The sequence below is a fragment of the Phalacrocorax aristotelis genome, chromosome Z (genome assembly GCF_949628215.1).
Source record: "Phalacrocorax aristotelis chromosome Z, bGulAri2.1, whole genome shotgun sequence".
NCBI lineage: Eukaryota > Metazoa > Chordata > Aves > Suliformes > Phalacrocoracidae > Phalacrocorax > Phalacrocorax aristotelis.
The window spans coordinates 6,460,162-6,478,507 of record NC_134311.1 but is presented as its reverse complement, the minus strand read 5'-3'; the positions used below and the strand labels follow the sequence as shown (position 1 = coordinate 6,478,507).

Sequence of the window (18,346 nt, the reverse complement as noted above, 5' to 3'; positions counted from 1 at the left end):
CAGCAGATTACACTGAGATCCCTGGAGCAACAAGAACAGTAGTTTACTCTTCGTCTTGCTCCATCATCCAGCAATCAATATCAAATAATAATAATTGACTATTTTATTCACATGACCCTGTCTTAACTGCTAGTTCCGCTCTTTGTCCAAGCAAGGTCTAGACAGCTGCAAAGCCTCTTCTTGGGGAATACTGCTTTGCAGATAGAAAAGCACCTAAGTAAATCTACCTTATCAATACAGACCTGGTATCAATAGACAGTGCTGACATTGCTGGAGCCTGAGACAAATAGGTTGTTTCCTTTCCAGGGTGAGTGTCGGGTTTCCCTTCCAGGGTGACATCTCCGTCTGTTCTTGCTATAACACCTCCTTGCTGTCCTTGCTACAGAGATGCATTGGTAGTTGGTAAAGCAGACTGGATTTCACCCACCTTCAGACAGCAGTGTGCACTGCTGGTTTCCCTATAACAGACTTTTCAACACTGTCAGGTTAGGACCTGTCTCTGCTAATTGAGCATGAACTAAGCCTACCTCCTTAGCTGACTCTGTGGACTTTTCCATGGCAGTAATAAAAGCAACCTCCAACACGGCACTCTGGAATTGCATTCCTAGCTCCAAAGTATCAGAGCAGAAAGGTTTCTCAGTAGAACAGCTTTGAGAATCAAAATGGGCAGCAGAACACCTTTTTTCCTTAACTTCATTGTGAGAAACAGTGAAACAATTTGAGCTGAGTTCATCCTGAGGAAAACGCCTGGCGTGGAAAACTTCCATCTCAAAGTTCAGGTGAGAAAGCAATAAGCAACTAGCTATAGCTAGTTTAGGGGATACTATATCATCTTCTACTTGTATTCCTACATTGGGATGAATGTTGTACACTCACCACAAACAGCACTCTCTAAAACTATGCAGATTATGGAAAAATGCTTGTATGTGAGTTTGTCAGACAACTGCCAGCACTGCAGGCTAATTTCAACCTCCGAGCACCCTTTTTGTCTAATCCTGAAAAGAAGTGAGCAATTTTGCCAAAATTAGTTATTTTTATGACATATGGACAAACATTCACTAAGGGATAGGCTGAAAATACTAATTAATTTCCATTCCTGACCTACGCAAGATTTCCAGCTTTTAAATGTGACAGCCTACTGTAATAGCCTTCAGTGCCACCTGGCATCCTGAGGTATTTTTACTGCATAAACCTCGTTTCCAACAGAATAGAGTTCAAGATGATCCTTACATAATGTCTGAATTATATTTGAAATAGTCTATATTTGAAATATACATGGAATATATGGAAAGGTAATTAACAAGTTAGCTCCAGGCACTGAAAAATAAAATATGCAGCTCAAGAAGAAAAATAAAAGTAATTGTTAAAAATGTGTAAACCAAGTTAAGCATGAGAGTAAATCTATGCTACAGACCCTGGGGGATTGGCAAATCCTTTCCCCTAGAATAATAAGGAAAGAAGCTTTTCCTTTTCAAAATGTGTGAAACAGAATAGCTTTGTATACCACAGCAAAATTATTGTGCCCTGAAAGACAGCCCGAGAGCATGCTGTCACAAACCTACCACACTTCGGACAGTGCTGGTCAAGGGGCAGTAAACAGAAGGCCTTGAGACTAGGCCAGATGCATTGCTGAGGTTTTGAGGGTGAGACAGGGAGCAGATTATATATCTCATGAACTTTTTGAACTCATTGAACTATTTTAATAAGCTAGGGACATTTGTTTATCTTGGTTTTTCTTTTCTGATAATCATCAGAGGAGTTACAATTTTAACTTCTTGTGATCAACAGAAGGCCCTTAGGGCATTATTTTCAGGAACAAGAGACACCATTTAAGAAACTCAATTTCATATCCACAAACAGTAAAGTATTTTTAAGGCAAACATATAGCACAGTTAGCATATAAGGATATATGGCTAATTCCTATGAAAATATTGATCTCAGTAAGATGTCAAACATTTTTCATTTGAACTCCTAGTGTAGCCCTCTTGACAATCAATTACGTTTTGCCAGCACTTTAACCAATGGGTTCTTCTTTACTCTTTGATGACAGTCCAGCACCAAATGGTGAAAGCATTTCCTGACATGAAGGAAGGAAAGACAATGAAAAATTGATTACAGTATTTCTCTCTTCAAGCAAAAGACCTATCCTAATATTTTAATCATAGAATCACAGAACAGTTTGGTTACATTCTTTGGTTAAACATCATCTAGTCCAATTCCCCTCACTTCTTTCACTAGATCAGGTTGCTCAAAGCCCCATCCAGCCTGACCTTGAATACTTTCAGTGATGGGGCATCCACAACTTCTCTGGGCAACCAGTGTCTCACCTACCTCAGGATTATTAATGTTCAGCCTAGTGGTTACAACAATCAGTGTAAAATTTTAGTAGCTTCACTTCTACAAGATTACGGAAGGAGTTGTCAGAGGAGCTAGACTCTCTCCCAAGCAGCAGAGTATGAGAAATAGTATTACAGAATCCCAGAATCCCAGGTTGGAAGGGATCTCAGGGATCATCCTTTCTAGGAAGAGCACAGTCTAGACAAGATGGCCCAGCACCCTGTCCAGCTGACTCTTGAAGGTGTCCAACGTGCCTGAGTCAACCATTTCCCTTGGGAGATTATTCCAATGGTTGACTATTCTATGTATTGTTTTATCCTTTTGATGGAATAAAAAAAGAATTTCTAGTTCTGATCCCAAACGTAGGTCGGTTAAAAGTTTATACTGTTCATAAAATATTCAAATAATGTTTATAATCTTTATAAAATTAATATATTAGCCGCAGTTTATCCTAACTCATATTCTTTAATAAGTAAGCATATTGTTTGGAAAAATACTATGTTGCCCTCCAATTAATCTTCTCACCTTTTCCCCACTGCAACTGTTGCACTAAATGCAGTCTCTTATCTCAGAGTGTTTAGAACACAATCATAAAGTACTTCTAATGGTTTTGAATGCTAAATGATGACTTCTGGGCCTTGCAGCTGGAAGTGTGTGCATACCTCCTCCCAACACTATCAGATCAGCACTAGAATCAGGAGGTTAATTACACTCCACTAAGATAAATGCCACAAACTGGAGGAAACTTTCTGCTTTTTTTGGAAAAGCGCAAATCTGGTAGCTGATAGAACCTGCTTTCTGCCTGTATGATGCACATCCCACTGAAATTACTGCGGAAGACTCTAGGTGACTGCATGAGGCTTTGGATTTAGTTTCTATTTATTTTTCAGCATCCCTGCATCTTTGGAACTTCATGACTGCCTTCCTACTCTGAGGAAGAGGTACCTGTTTTAAGCAGAAAACACAGCTTTGAAAATGTCAATGCAACCTGAGAAATAGTCTGGAAAAGACAGAATAAGTAATAGCTTTATAACAAAGGTTTAAAAATAACTTCATTTTCACATGCATACCTTCATCACTAAATTTAAGACTTTTTTCCTGCTCTTCATGAAACAGACTGGTTTTGATTTTGAGTTCCCCAGTGGCAGATAGTGCACTTTATTGTTAAAATTTATATTGCACTTCTGGCTTGCACTTTCACTGCACCTAGTTTAAGCTCCAATCTAGCAAAAACATGCTTAGTCACCTGGTCACAAAGACAATAGGTCTGCTATGCACTGACATTCAAATACTAACTCCGTACTCCATCGCTTTGCTGAGGAAGATCCAAAACCAACTATACACCTGTGCTGAAAATTATTGTTTCATCTTATGGAATTTCTACATGTCCTGGCTTCAGCTAGGATAGAGTTAATTTTCTTCCTAGTAGCTCATATAGTGCTGTGTTTTGGATTTAGGAAGAAAATGATGTTGCTGAGCAGTGCTTACACTAAGCCAAGGACTTTTCAGCTTCTCACACTGCCCTGTCAGTGAGGAGGTTAAGGGTGCACAAGAACCTGGGAGGGGACACAGCCAGGACAGCTGACCCAAACTAGCCAAGGGGATATTAAATACCATATGATTTTGTAGTGAACAAACAACTGGAGGGAGTTGGCTCAGGGGACATGGGCACTGCTGGGAAACTTGCTGGGCATCAGTCAGTGCATAGTGACCAATTGCACTGTGCATCACTTGGTTTGTACTTTCTTTTATCATTATTATTATTTTCCCTTACTTTTTGTCCTATTGAATCATCTTTATCTCAACCCACGAGTTTTACCTTTTTTCTTATTCTCTCCCCCATCTCACCACGGGGGAGTGAGCAAATGGCTGTGTGGAGTTTAGCTGCCTGCCTGGTTAAACCACGACACTAAAAAAAAGTATCTATACTTAAGTATAGTTTATTTTGATCATAGTCACATTTCATGCCAATGTAGAGATGGGTTATACTATATCTAGCAAAAGAGTTTAAGATCCAATGTTTGTCTTTCCAAAGATGGAAATTTTTGTTTAAGTAGGGAAAAAAAAAATCATTCTGTGCCTGGAGTTTAGACAAATTATTTCCTTGAAAAAGGTCCTGATTAATAAAATTTTTTCCCAAGAAAATAATTGTTTCCAAAATAACTCCCAAAAAATCAAATAATGTCAAGTAGTGATGTCCTAGAACCAGGTTAAATAACAGAAAGTGTTGCTGTTACTTTAATTCACTTACTTTTGCAGGTATTTAGTCATGTTCCCTTGTAACATAATTTCTGAGCAGTTGAGATTTATTTGCACAAATGTTTATAAATATGTGTTTTGTCTTGTATTGTAAATCTACCATGTACCATTTATGCCAGAGACATTTGTTCATCTGTCCAAATCAAAGAACAAAAACATTCTGGTGCTGTATGTTTGTGTACTTCTAGCTGTTGATTTGTCTGTGTGGGAATATCTATCTGCATTGCTGTATCAGTGCAACTCCCACATGTATACCCTTTCCGCAAACAGCATCCTCTCATGGAATAACTAACATGAAAAGGTCACCAGTCTTTCCATTAAGCGTTTTCATATGTACACTCGTTTCATAGTTGCACTTGTATATCTATTACTGCATAAAAAGCATGGCATGTTATTAGATGCCAACAAACCCTGAAACACTAAGAACTATATATGTTATATAACAGTAAAAATAATGGCTAAAAATTAGGTGCAGCTCATTCAACCAACCACAAGTAAGTGTAGATGAGTTTAAAATGTATCTGCTCAAGTCTTGGGGAAAATATTTCTAAAAATACTGGTGTAAAAGATGTTCTTCATAATGGGTGAATTCAAGGAGATTATGAACATTTAGGAATATTCTCTAATGGACCAATGCTCAAAAGCAGTGATATTAGGGCAGAGTAAAACTAAGCAGTTAGACGTGATTAAAAACAGTCCATTTAAATGAATGCAAAAGCAAACAAACAATGTCACCTGGCACTCTGAAAGGCAAGAGCTCCTGCGGAACTGAATACAGAATCTGTAGGCTTTTGTTAAGCTGTCGAAGCTTCAGCTTGTAAGTCCAACAGAGATCTGTAGTGGAGCCCATGTGGCTGTCTTAGAAATTCCACTTCTCTCCTTTTACCCATTTTCAGCTTGGTTAGCTTGGTTAACTGGTTAGCATGGCCACCTCAGAGCTACGGGCTTTGACAAAAATGGCAGTGATGTTCAAAATGCAAAGAGGGAGGCCATATCTTCATGAGACACTCCACTGGTCGCAACAGGAATAATGGTTTTACAATGCACAACCATAGCAAGATTGTCTTGAACACTACTGCTGCATATTCATATACTCCTCTAATCTATATCTCTGCAAAATGTGCATACTTAAACCCATTCCATAAAGGGAATAAAAGGTGCTTGTTTTTTATTTTCCTATGGAAAAAGTCTCCTTTTGTAACTGACACTTCTATTTAACAGCTGCAATAGGTTTTTATTAAGACACTTTCAATGAAAATTTCAAGACTGACAGATCTCCCAAGAAATGGATATTTGAAGGCTGTTGTTTAATAATTATAATATATACTCCTCAGGGGTGTGTTAGTACTCTACAGTTCTTTCCCAAACTCTTCTTTTCTCTGTTTCACAGTGTTTTTTCTCATCTCAGTCATGTTTTCTTTCTGTTCCACTACTATCTTCATGTTAAAAGCTTCCTTTTGCTTCTTTCTCTATTCAGTGCTAGTCGTAACTATTCTCCCTCTCTCACATTCTACTCTTGGCTTTGTTCTCCATCCTTTAATTTATTATTCTCCAGCGTTCCCTAATTACTTATATTGCTCCCAAGTTGTAGGTTAGCGTTGTAAACAGTGTTCAATCCCTCCTTCCCATCTTCCTTTCTTCATTGACTTTCCTTACCTTTTCTCCTTTGGTCCTCTGGAGACCTTTATGTCTTAACAAGCCACCATAAAGTGACTCCCTATTCATTTGATGGTTTAGCTCACTGAGTTTATACAAGTCAATGCCATTTCAAATATGTTAAGCTGTTTAGTGGTATTCTTCTTTGGTACATTGTCGTCTTTTTCTTTAAATACTCCCAAGCTAATGGATTGCCAATTAATTAGAAAGAGTTAATCTTCACAATAGAATAAACACTATGTGTTTGTGTCTCTTGGGGAGCTCCTAAACTAATTTTTATGACTGTGTTGTTAACCGTTCTCACTACTTGGCAGCCTGTCAATGGAAATAAAAGTTCGCTGAGCAGTTATCCAGGCCATAGCTTACAGAATGTTTTCGCTGAGCAGGATGCTTCTGCACCTGCTGTCCTTCCCTTCCTTCACTGCTTGTTCCTAGGCTGCACTCTCTTTAAGGATGCCAATTCTGGGGGTCATGCAAATAATCAAGCTTAACCAGCATAATGACAGATAAAAAACTAGCGCAAACACTGATTTTTTTTTATTTTTTTAACTCCTGGTTGCTTTTGACCTACTTTGTGGTGTGAAGCCCAATAGCTAGCTTAACCAAGGAAGAAGCAAAAAGGAAGGAACTATGGAAGGGGATATTTTGAACCACTACTGGAGGAGTATATCTCCTACTAACTCCAAATTAAGGGAAAAAAACATGAAGGTAAGGGAAGCAGACAGAAAAGAACCCAACACTGGTATGGCTATTTAGCATGTGGTATGCACAAGATAAACCTGGTTAAAATGATTCAGAAAGAAGGGTTGCTCTCAAGTAATGGTTACCATGATGCAGGTGTAATTATAAATTATTCATACCTGCTGAAGTTGGTTCCTCTTCAACTGAAGCTGTGCAAAAAGGAAAGGGGGGATAGGGAAGGGAAAGGGGATGGAAGGGAGAGAGAGAAAAAGAGAGATGAAGAAAGCCAAATAGTGCTGTCATATTATTTACATTTTCTTAATATATGAGCAACAAAATGCCATGAAAAATTTATTTATTCTAAATCACAGAATCACAGAATCCCAGATTGGAAGGGACCTCAGGGACCATCTAGTTCAACTTTTCTAGGAAGAGCAGAGTCTAGACAAGATGGCCCAGCACCCTGTCCAGACGACTCCTGAAGGTGTCCAACATGGCCGAGTCAACCCCTTCCCTGGGGAGATTATTCCAACGGTGACTGTCCTCACTGTGAAGAATTTCCCTCTTGTGTCCAACTGGAATCTCCCCAAGAGCAACTTGTGTCCATTCCCCCTTGTCCTCTCCATGGGACTCCGTGTAAAAAGGGAGTCTCCATCTTCTTTGTAGCTACCCCATAAGTCCTGGTACATGGGGATGAGATCCCCTCTGAGCCTCCTTTTCTCAAGGCTGCACAAACCCAGCTCCCCCAGCCTATCCTCGTATGGCAGCTTCCCAGTCCTTTGATCATCTTGGTGGCCCTACTCTGGACCCCTTCCAGCCTGCCCACATCCTTTTTGTATACAGTTTAGTTTTCTATAGAAGTTTGATCAACTTCAGTAATGTTTCATCTTAGTGGAGAACTAAGTTAAAAATGAGTTACGATCTTAGCTTACATTTATAACATTACACTCTTAACCTTTCCTTCTAATTTAGCTAGTAGGATAGGCCCAATGCTGTAATAGCGATGCTCAACAGAAGAGTTTCAGTTAACTCCTCTGCAAATTCACTGCCGGAGCTAGCTGTTGCTGTTCTTAAGGTAAAGCCTTCTAAAAAATCAGCTGCAGGACCCAGTTATCTGGTTAGCTAATGAAGACTGTAGTCTAATGACACAGCTGAGCCAGCTGCTGGTCAGCAGTTAATAAGAGGCACAGCCCACATCTTCATCCCATCTCTCCATCCTCCACCCCTTCCATTCCCTTCAGTTTCTTCCCAACTTTGTGCTGGCAGTAATGATTTAACGATCCTGAAATTAAATAGTTACGGAGCAAAAATGGTGGTCTTGGGGTTTGGTTTGGTGTTTTTCTGGTAGGATTTGGGGGGCGCAGACAGAGGAGGTGGTGGGGAGGGGGCAGTTGCCCATTCGACTCTCCAATCTAGCTGTTTATTGTCTGAGGAAAGCAACAAAAATCCATATCTTCATACAAGAACCTTTCCCTTTTGGCAATAGATAACCATTAAATTGCCTTAAGTTACCATCAGAAAGCACCTTTGACTGTAGACTATCTATTACCTGTACATTCAAAAGAAAGAAACAGACGTATTCACAGTAAACCTGTATTTTAAAGGTACATCAGTGACCTAGTTCTTTCTCTCCTTGCAGTCACTATGTTTTATATACACATGCATCATAAAAATGGTCTTTTCACAGTCTTGCAAAGTTTTCAATGACAGAAAAAGCAGCAATCAAGTGTTTCTCACTTGGATACTCTAAAAGCACCTAGGAGTCTGAGAGGACTCTCCATAAATGTGATGCAGAGACCCTCTTAGGATACTAAACACAGGTACCCGTACTTTTATTTTTTCTCTTTTAAGAAGTGTCTTCTACCTGTTGAAATGGAAGCTGCTTCTGTTTGATTTCTTGCAAACAATGTTCCATACAGCCATGGCAGACATTGATCGACCCCGACAGCTTCAGAGCTTGCACTTGGCATGCATAAAGGTTTCAAACATTTTCTCAAAGATCAGTGCTATTCTTGGTAAATTGAATTCTTTGCCTTCAATATCACTGTATATATTATGTTGGGAAAAATTAGGAAAGGAGCAGGAAGATCTTTCCTTTTTTTAGTGAAACTTTGTCAGACACATCAAAGACCTTGTCAACAGACACCGACTGCATTTGGGACATACTATACACCTTGGTTAATTCAGTACAATATTTTATATGCAACTGTATGTGACAATTAACGCTGGACACATCAGTTATTTCTAACTGCAGAGTAGCAAGCTGTCCTTTTGGGGGCTGTCAAATCCAATCAATAAAAAATAATGAATTACTGAAGCAGCAGCCAACTGTCTTGTCTCTAACTAAAGTTTCCTGAGGTAAATAGATGAATTTTATTCATATAGCTTGGTGTTCAAATAAACACTTAACAAGGCTACATTACAAGAACAGTACATTGTGCGACGCATAATCTAAAATGACCTAAGCAGGGTATTTAACAGGTTAACCCTTCCCTTTTGTAACTCCTTATTTAGTGTGGAGATGTGTAATTTGAAACTAGATCAATCCATTTTGGGCTGTATATATGTAAAGATCACATCAAGATTTAATATTTAAGTTTTATTCTTTAGTTACTGAATTTAAGTTAAATGTGTTTGTAACAGTAGAGGACTTCAAGATAATGAAAGAAAGAAAGAAAGGAAAACACCACCCTATTGTTGTTAAATTCAACTACTCAGATACATCATTAGTTCAATTCCGCAAAAAAAGAAACTGAGTATTTAAATTTTAAGAACAACAAAATCAGAAGTAAATAAACAAACTACAAACTAAGTCAGTCAAGGATGTAATTTCTCAAGGTATCACTGGCAGAGAGGATGACTACACAAACAGAACAGAACTTGGAAGTTGATTAGAAGTTCCATTATTAAATTTTACAAATGCCCCAAATCTGTACTAGCTGCAAGCTCAACTTGTGCTTGAGCAATAAATAATTAAAAGTACTAGTGATCGTGCATTAGAACTGGTTAAACGTAATTGTCCAATTATGCAAAGAATATTCATTCTGGTAACAGTTTTTTTCAGACTTCTGTTTGAATAACATTCTTAAAATTAATTTTTGGGCTGAAAACCAGCACTAGTAGTTCAAAACTGGATTCTGTTATTACACTGATAGATATGCACTTAGGTACATATCCAATCAAAATATGATAGCTGAATCTCGGCTGAAATAAATCACTCAGATGCCAAGACAGCTATGCCAATAATGTTACTTTTCTGTTTATTTAATTAGTTTTGACTATTTGATTGCTGGTTTAGCCTTTCAGGAACGGACTATATAAATTTCTCATCTGAATTAGACTAGAGTTAGTTAAAACTGCTTTTGTAAAACACAAAAGACCTAGTTCTACCTCTCAATATTGTATTTCTTAACCCTAGATAGAAATTAAAGATGCATATTAAAAATAGACTTGAAAATGCAGTTATGAACTTGTTTGTGTTTCATGAACACTTTTTTAAAAATCAGATTAACTGAATCTCTTGTTATATGTGCCAGGACTTCTTTTACTCCCTATAGCTTGAAAAAACATGTTTAAAAGAACAGCCTTCAACAAGCTATTGCATACTCAAAGAATACAGTATTTTTGCTTTATCATACCAGCTCAGATGCAATGTCGGCACTCTGCTTTCCACTAGTTAAGTAAACATGCTAAATTACCACACTAAAAATTTCTGACACAATACCATTTATTTTCTTCTCATCAGCAGTGATTTAAATGTTTTTTAAATAAGCTATTTATACACTGAGTCATCTCCATAGTAATTATCTGTTATTTGCTTTCTTTACTTATTTCAGAGGGGTGCAGAGGGAGTAAGATTGAATTGCCTTGCTCAACTGAGCTGGCACAAGCTGGTGACTCACTACATGGGTGGTGGATCACCATCAGCCTGGCTTTCTCCTTCTGAGGAGCAGAGCAGAAAGACTTGCACAGAAGAGCTATGTCTCTGACAAAAAAGCCCCCAGAACAGTCAGAGACATCCACAAGTTGTGGTCTGATAACAGTACTGCACCAACTTAAACTGCAAACTACTCTGCAGTTTTAAAACATTTTCAGGAAGATTTTCTTCCCATTTTAATGCACCATTGACAAAATATGACATGTGGCAGCACAAACATTAGTTTTTACTTTCTTAGAGAAAATCTGATGGTCACTTTGGAAAACTTAATCATGTTTTCCTCAGAGGTGAGCAATACTGCATGATACGAGTAAGAAAAAAAATTGAACAAGACATTGGCAGATGTAGAAAGCACATACCAGGATGCGTATCGTCCAACATATATTAGTGTAAGGGAGATAATGTAAGAAGGCATTGCTTGGGTAGTACCTGAATAACTATGCCAGACTTCTGATTATTTCTGTTACAATGGTAGAAGCCTTGACAGGTCTGGGAAGAATCTGAACTTTGAAGCATAGGAAAGTTGAGGGAGGTAGATTCAGCATAAGTGTGCTGTATTACATTATATATTATGACACATTACATGAGTTTTGTGTTAAGGTTTGTGTCAAATTTATATTAATGTGAAATATATTTGCCTTTAATGTTCAAATAAAATGTAAGACTCATATATAAAATAAATTTAGATATGCGACATTATCTCTATGAAAAAGCTTTGTACGAGCTCTACAACATGATCCAAATGAACCATTCTGAAAAGCTGAATCAAAGAGCAAATAAAATTTGTCTGAATGCAATGTTAAAAATAAATAATATTCCCCTCAGCATCAAATCTCAGGGTCTCAGAGGACCTGCACACTACCATGACTGACTCACTGACTGACTTCTGAAAAACTCAGCATCAGTCATTAAGAATATGATTTTAATGCTACAAATGTTTCATTGAAAATACGTGCCTAAGAAGCCTGTCTCTTCACCTGCTCTCCATTTGACAGACTTCAGTTCATTTTTCCACAAACTGGCTCAATCTTCTTTGGTTCTCAACATGGCCCTGTCGGCAGCGTTGGCATGACTGATGAGGCAACCCATCATCAAGCAGAGAGCTGAAACAAGCTGTGTTTCCACGAATGTCCCCTTTGCACCCAGCCTTGCTGTCCCACGCTGTCAGGTTAAATGTGCTAAAGACACCTTGAAGCCATAGCTCACATGATTAACACTATCTCACCAACTCATAACAACTAACTCAACCAACTCAACTTGCTGCCACTGCAACAACTGATATAAATTGTCATCCTTAGTTACAAAGAGGAGGAGCAAACCCTAAAAAGCTCAGATTGTTTTCAAGATGTATGAATGTGATGAATCTTAAAAATGCACCATTTGTGTCAGTCAGTCAGATACATCTGTAAGTGTGAGTGAGGGTGGGTTTCTTCTGTTACTGTGTGTTAACTGTAATTGTAGTACTGGGACACTGGCATGTCCTTCACCATTCACAGGCCCTTGGGAACAGCAGTGCCTCCTTCTAGCCTCAGCTGGCTAAGTTGTGTTGCAGCTATTCTTGAAAAACAAAACAAAACAAGAAGACACCAGGCAACTCACTAGTCAATGTCGGCAATAACTCTTTATGAACTGATAAAACTCTGCTCAGATGACAGATGTTAAATGGAAAACAAAGTCATTAATTAAGAAACACTAGAAATACCTGTGGCACTTAATAGAGGAAAACTATCACTCTGCATAGGTTTACATCCACTTAAGCACTTAAAGTATATGAAAAACTTACCCTTTCTTCTCTTTATTATTTTATTTAAATAAGTAAATTTCTAACAAAAAGTGGGTATCTGAGCAAAATTTCAGGTATTATTAAAATCTTCAATACTACTGTCTTAAATTGACAGTGTTGGAAATGCTGATAGAAGTGGTTAATTCATTCTCACTAGTATTCTGTATTTTCTAAGCATCAGGGCCTGGTGCTGAATGAAAACGTGTTAAAATATGAAACAAAAGATGTAGTTAGGTGAAATTCTATATTTTGCAGAAGGCAAGATTACATAATGGTTTTGTGGTTAGTGCCTTCATATTTGCAACTCTGTAGAACAAGGCAGTCAACGCAGTGTCCACTGAGCCTAGTATTTGGCAGGATATTCTGCTTAAGGAAAACAGCGTAAAAAGATCTGGGTTTAAAACAATTATTCAGTTCTTAGTCAATTGCAGCTTTTGCCAAGTTTTCAAGTGCTGCCAAAGGCACAACAGTACTTAAAGCTGCAATTCTGAAACCAGGAGTACTCTGTCATGGCTTGAAATATCACACAATTTTACATACACACACACACTCTGCCATATGCAGTTTTGAGAAGATATGTATGTTCCAAAAGAGCAATGACTGTAATCAGAAAATATCCTAGCACTTTATGTACACAACCAAGTGTACTCAAATAACTGACTAAGACAGCAAATCTGCGTAGTCTTTGCTTCTTTAAATTTCTAAGAACATTCTCCAGCATCCAAATGCATAACCTTAACATTAAATACTAAGAAAGCCTATAAAATATATTTATCGTTAAGTAGGTACCTGCTAGCGTCTGTTACACTTCTGGACACAAAAACCTATCCAGGGTATCCCCATAGTTACACACAGAAAATTTCACCTTCTAAGCCAAACAGTTCCATATTTTCATATTTCAGTCACTTGCCTTAAACTATTTCACTTGGTTGTTTTGTGGGAAATTTGTGTTCTAAGGGAAATTTGACCACCTATTCTTGCGTGAATGGAGAATTTTAAAATAACATCATATATCATACTGCAAAATAATAGTGGTGATGATAATTTTTATTTTATGGATGTTCTCCTTCTTGGGAAAAATACCCCACAACCCACAATAAAAACCCACGTAGATGCTGACAGCATGTTTGAGTCTGGTTTTGGGCTTGCACAGGAGGCTGGATTAGTTCTCACTGCAGATGTGTGCCTAAGTACTTGATCCAGGCCAAGTCAAAGGTACCTGGGTGGCATGCCAGATATGCCATTTCTTTGTATTATGGGCTGAAAATGTGCTGTATCTCAATCTATAGATGACAGAGGCTGAGAGGACAGTTTGATCTGCTTTTGAGAACAGTTTGCTCAAAGCTGGGAAACTACTAGCACCTGCTCTCTTTGTAAAGGAGCAGAGCAAAGCTTTCTCAAAGGTACAAAAATTCAGACTGAAACAAACTGGGAGTGAGATATGTAAAGGCTCAATAGGGTCTAAGCATCACTAAATCATCCACCAGAAATAAGAAGGTACTACCATACTACTTAACAGTATCCAATATCCAACATCCACTAGAATAAGGAAAAAATCAAAAGACAATAAACAATGCTTAAAACAGGGCAGAAAACAGCAGTTAAGACAAATAATCCCCAACTTTACATGGTCCTGTAACACCAGATACCAACTTTAATGCATGAACTTTATGTGAAACTATTGTGCCATCCCTTACCCCAGACTAACCTCACCCAGACAGTTTGCTGACAGCAAATTGCGTCCAGATTCAGCTGCTTGCCTCACTGACATATGTCCTAGGAAGATTAATAAAATGCAGGAAAACCCAACAGCTTTCAAACCATAAAACTTGAGGACAAATATGTAACCTGCAATTTTCAGTGCTTTCCCAAATACTACATGTTTGTTCAGAAATTTTCTAATATGCCAGTTACAAAGATTGTATTGTCATCCTTTCTGGGGAATGAACTGTATAAATGAACAAACAGATAACAATTCTATCACCGTATGTCTTTAGATTGCATCAAGATGAAAGGAAAGGTATTCAATAGTCACCGTTTCACAGAAAACACTCTACAATATATTAAACAAAACTGCATAGGAGCAGGGGCATACAGTTCTCAGTTCAAATGCCTTGCTTGGTCCCTACAGAAGAATTAACTTTTTCTAAAAAAAATCTAAGTCTATAGCACTCTGTTCAGCATGACTGAGGGCCAGCATACTGCTTTACTGCGATAATTTCCATGCGACACAATCTTCATCACAGAAAATTTGAGCTGTAAATTGTATAACATGCCAAGAGGAGAATTCAAAGGAGCAGATGGCAGCTAAAATGAAGGATGTGGCATTAGAGGAGTCCCATGCAGGGAGACATATTGCTTTGGTGCATTATGTGTTTTCAATCGTTTTTTAGTAACTTCAGGAACAAGGAACAGGAAATACCCCACGATAAAGCTACACGTCATGAAAATGGGTATAGGAAAGACAAGACTTGAGTCCTGGTGCAAGAAAGGCAAAGCATATATATTTAAATGAATAAAACAGTATTTTGATTGCTCAGGTAAGTGTTGGAGACTGGAACATACTGCTTAAGGAATGATTGACATATCAGTATTCACGTCTTACTTTTCCGATTGGGTAGAAACAAAAGAAGATTCTATTACCTTTGTAGCTTATACTGCCGTTAAACTTAACTTCAGTACAATGGAAAAAATACCTAAATATATTTTAATCCATTATTGCTGAAAATTGAAAAATGTATGTTGAAAAATATGTCTGATGTAGACTGTGGCAAAACAGTTTCAATAATGTCCAGCTTCAATAAAACACTGCCCTCATCCAGATCTCAAAGACTTTATTACCATATGTCTACGCTAAAAACAGTGACAATGACTCAGAGAAAATATCAATTTATCTAAGGATATCTGCAGAGGCCATATTGAACCAGGACCTTTTCAAACCTAGCACATTGTTCTGCCCTAAAATATGAGTGACGAAGAAGCTTACTTTAAACCTTGGGTGGTTTGAACAGATTACCGTGCCCTGCACTGGTTTTACTGAGCATGTGAAGTTCTTTGCTGACAACTGTATTTTAACAAACAGAAATGCCAAGACAGAGACATGCTTAAACATCACTGCAAAAACAGATGTTTTTCTCTCCTGCTGACACTAACATGGCTTTGCTATATTCAGTGAAACAAGGCAAGAGAGAACACAGTGATATGAGGTAAAACAATACATCTGGCATGAGGTTCCTTTATTCTTCTCAGAAATTACAAATTGGCTACATTTTTCCCCTTAATTTGTCATCTATATACTATTCTTAATTTTTCAGAAGATAATTGAGTACTCAAGGCTTTTCCTCATGAACAAGTGAAGACAATTTACATTGATTTTTCCTTTATCTCAATGAAGAAAGCCACTAGAAGTCAAAAGTTTATCAGCCTCTCTGAATTCACCCTTATAAGAAGCATTTTCACAGCAGCCATCAGTCCAGTGTGCCCCCTCACCTTTCAATTTTCGTTGGTGTAAGGGTCAGGCCTCGTTGTTTTTTTTCTTTTTCGCTTGTTTGGGTTTTTTTTGGGGGTAGAGGTGTTAGATATTTTTTTCATCCTGAGTATATGGATTTTCTGAAACCTCTCTCACCCCTACTTTTCTGTATGTTTCTCAGAGCAGATTTATTCATTTCCATGTACCTTCTGTCAGAAGCAGAGTTCTCTGTTTTCAGAGGATGCTTAGCACCCTCTCTAGTGGCTGCATTTCAAAAGCAATCCCAACCAGCGCCTCCCGCCGTGAGAAATAAGAGCTGTTGGGCTCTGGCGAGCGGTGTTAAAAATCTGTCCTTTATTCCTTTTGATTTTCCCCCTTCCGTGCTGCAAACAGATGGCAAAACCTCTTGTCGTGTTACCCCCTTCCAAGTCATGTTTGATGGAGTCTAGAGCACTTGTACACACTCACATCTCCACTGCACGCTATTACAGCCCATCACAAAAACAAGGATTGCTATTCATATAATCTGTTCTTCTCAGCACTTGAGATGTTACAAATATTTTTATTTGGTCGGTTCAGGTCAGAGTAACATAAATCCATATTCTGATCCTCGCTTCCGGATGCAGTAATGCCTTGTGTTCTTTGTAAAAAAGCATATAGAAATGCAGTATACACAGAGAAAGCTGTGTGAACCACTGAGTACAAGACCCATAACCTTACCTCTTATCTGTTGATGTGGCACTTTTTTTTTGGGCTGCCAAACTGCTCACCATTCTGGATTCCAGACACTGGGCTATGTGTAAGAATTTTATATTTTTCTTACAGGACCAGAGAGGTTGTGGAGTCTCCCTTCTTAGAGATATCCAAAAGCCATCTTGGCATGGTCCTGGTCATCCAGATCTAGATGGTCCTGCCTGAGCAGGGGGTTGGACCAGAGGACCTCCAGAGGTCAACCCTGCTGTGATTCTGTGAATCATATTGTGTTTAAAGAACAATTAACAGAAGGGGGCTGTGCAATGGGAGAGAAACAAAATATATTTCTACAGTCGCCCAACTTTTTTTCTTTTCAAGTATTTGCCACCTTTCAATCTCTTTACATAGCGATCTAAGATGCATTTTTTGACATGTTGACTGTCATATTATCATTACTGAAATACATTACATTTAAAGGGCTAATTATGATGACAGTGACGGAAAAATCCCTACTGCTTCCTTAGTCTTCTTCTCTAATGTTCAAGGTAAATACATTTAAGATCTCTAAGTGTATGTTTCTGGAGAACTGGAAAAATGACAGGTGGATACTTACGTACTTAAGTTGGAGGAACTACTGTGAAAACCTTGACTGGAATGCGATTGATTTTCATTACAGTTAAGTGCACTAAGGAAAAAGAAATTACTAGCTTGGCTTCTCTACCATTAATTGCTTTCTTCAGGACAGAACATGAAGAATAATCTTTTGGTTTAGGTTTCCCTCCCCACCCCACAATGGAAAAAATTAGTATATAATAAGCAGAAGTAAAAAACTTTATATTTGGGTCAACCTAAAACTTTCATGCTTGTAGTGAAATACTTTCTCTTAATTTCAAACCTCTTAAGAGACAAAATAAAAACCCAACAATCTTAAAACACTTGCAATATATTTTTTTTATTTCAAAATTAGACATCAATAAAGATTGTCTTATGAACATAAAAATGCAAGTCATTAATGTATTTCCATGAATATTTTCCTAAGTTTTCAGGTTAAACTTTTTCTGTTAGTTTTTAGGTCAAAGATATATGTATTAGTTTTTAAAGTAAAAGATACCTTCTGAATTTAACTCACATTCATGAATAATTTGCATGGCCCCAATGGCACTTTCCAGTTAATATTCATGCACAAAAAAGTTCACATTTAAAGATGGGCAATCTAAATGCCTATAATGCTAACAGATGCAGTTTTATTACATTTTCAGTTGCTCAGCTTTATACAGCATTATTAATGCTAACATGAAATAGTATCTAATACAAGTATCTAATAACAAAGTAAACTTGAAATAATTCCACTGACTTAACTAAAATACAAAAATTAATCCCACAATATTTTGTCAAACAAAATTAATTTTTTCCCCTCCAAAACCTTTTTTTTTTTAACTAAGAATTTTATGGTGACTTCACTGAACAGAAAATAATCCCCTTAAGGAAATTTGCTAGAATATTAAATTTTAAATTAAACCATGTATTTCAA

The 18,346-nt window shown here is 37.7% G+C and overlaps 1 protein-coding gene across 3 annotated transcripts in view; it reads right to left on the bottom strand.

The window, feature by feature from the left end:
• Positions 1-18,346, bottom strand: part of EDIL3 (EGF like repeats and discoidin domains 3) — a 259,250-nt gene that overhangs the window by 144,878 nt on the left and 96,026 nt on the right. Inside the window, exon 3 of one of the 3 annotated variants that reach the window (XM_075078570.1) lies at positions 7,113-7,142. The exons of the other annotated variants lie outside the window; for them this stretch is intronic. Within the exon in view, the coding sequence (XP_074934671.1) occupies positions 7,113-7,142 (30 nt within the window). The remainder of the gene's footprint in view (positions 1-7,112; positions 7,143-18,346) is intronic. 3 annotated transcript variants of the gene reach the window in all.